This window comes from Crocodylus porosus, unplaced genomic scaffold, assembly GCF_001723895.1.
Source record: "Crocodylus porosus isolate Cpor-Errol unplaced genomic scaffold, CroPor_comp1, whole genome shotgun sequence".
NCBI classification, from domain to species: domain Eukaryota; kingdom Metazoa; phylum Chordata; order Crocodylia; family Crocodylidae; genus Crocodylus; species Crocodylus porosus.
Genome location: NW_017728933.1, coordinates 5,236,557 through 5,238,123, shown reverse-complemented (window position 1 = coordinate 5,238,123; position 1,567 = coordinate 5,236,557). Strand labels below are relative to the sequence as shown.

The window sequence follows — 1,567 nt, the reverse complement described above, 5'->3', positions numbered from 1 at the left end:
ACCTGCTCAAGATGCATCTGTGGATGCATGACAAGGTGCGGTTGGCCTTCCTGACTGCATCCCCACACTGCCGGCCCATGTTCATCTTGGCATCAATGACGACTCCAAGATCCTTTTCCGCCTCTGTACTGACAAGAAGGGAGTTCCCCAACCTGTAGGTATGGTGCCAGTTTTTCCTCCCTGGGTGCATCACTTCCCACTGCTTAGGGAAGTCACAATGCTTCTCCCCATCACATGCCAAAAGTCAATTCCTAATCAATTACCCAAAAAATGCTGGCTTGCACTGGGCCAGGTGTGCACAGTACATTTGCTGGTAACAAAATTAGGGAGAACTCGTAAGGAAGTAGAGAGCTTAGACCAAGACCATGCTGTCACCTACCAAACTGGTCTATGCTTCTTAAGTATCCTATCAGCGTTCTACCATCACGGAGTAGGACCAAGTGCTTTTCTGGAAGACATCAAAAGCTAGGTCAGCAGTTACATGCAAGGCAACAATTATCATAATCAACAACACATGCACTGTATTCAAGGAATAAGTGGACAAGAAAGCTTTCCCAGAGTGCCACGTGAACTTGTGCTCCTCACTGCTGCTGCAGGACCTCAGGGACCAGGTACTTGCCTCCATCTCAAGGGCCTCATAGTCACACAGCCTGAGCACCTGGAACTGCTAGGAAAGTTCAGGAGCTGCAAATCAGGCCACCAGGCTGCCAGCACCAGGCAGGCAAACTGAGGAGAAGCTTTGCTTTATGCAAGAGTTAAAAGAAAATAATGAGATTTTAAGAAGGTGAAGAGAACAGGAAGGGGTGGAATATCTCTGAAGCACTGGATCCCCACAGGTCTCCTATACACGGCACAGGCTACATCTGCAATACAGATGGAGGGAGACAAGGCTGCAAGAAATAGCAGCAGCCAAGGGGAAAAGTGGACAGCCCAGTGGCAGGGAGAGCTGCGCGCAACTCAGAAGTCAGCTGGGGTGGGAGGGCACGGGGGGGGAAGGGGAGAGGGAGGGAAGGGGTCCGTGGGGGGGCAGTTTCACAGGACATAATCCACCGGCTCCTCGGGCCCCGTCGCAGGCCCGTCCGGTGTGCTTTGCTCGGGCCCCCCGGCGGACTAGTTGTAAGCCATCGTCGCCACTCACTGTCGATATCCTGGATGAGACTGGCAGTGCCCGGCATGTAGTTCATCCTGCTTTACTCCCACCCCACCCACCCGCACAGCAGGCGCCACCACCGCCGCCTCACCGGGCCGCTTTACGCACTGCCGGCCCCACCTCGCCCCGAGCCTGATTGGCAGAAGCGGGCAGCGACGCACGGGCCCCGGCAAAACGATTGGCTATGACATGCAGGAGGCGGGATACGGAGTGGACAGCCTCCCCGCTGATTGGCCGCTCTGTTGGACAGGAACGAGACTTAGCGATTGGCAGGGGATGACGGGAAGGAGTTCGGGGCGAAGAGGGTTGAGCGGTGCCGGCGCCGCTGATTGGATGAGGAGCGCGGCCCAGGATGGGGGGAGGGTCGCAAACGGCGCCGCTGATTGGCTGAGGAGGAGGTCGCTGTTTGGGGGGGCG

The 1,567-nt window shown here is 56.2% G+C and overlaps 1 protein-coding gene across 1 annotated transcript in view; it reads right to left on the bottom strand.

The window, feature by feature from the left end:
* LSM1 (LSM1 homolog, mRNA degradation associated) overlaps window positions 1-1,235 on the bottom strand; it is a 6,984-nt gene extending 5,749 nt beyond the window's left edge. The window contains exons 1-2 of the mRNA XM_019546103.1: window positions 1,139-1,235; window positions 380-448 (exon numbers count right to left, since the gene is read on the bottom strand). Coding sequence (XP_019401648.1) covers window positions 380-448; window positions 1,139-1,184 — 115 coding nt within the window. The 5' untranslated portion in view covers window positions 1,185-1,235. The remainder of the gene's footprint in view (window positions 1-379; window positions 449-1,138) is intronic.
* Between the last annotated feature and the right edge of the window lie 332 nt (window positions 1,236-1,567).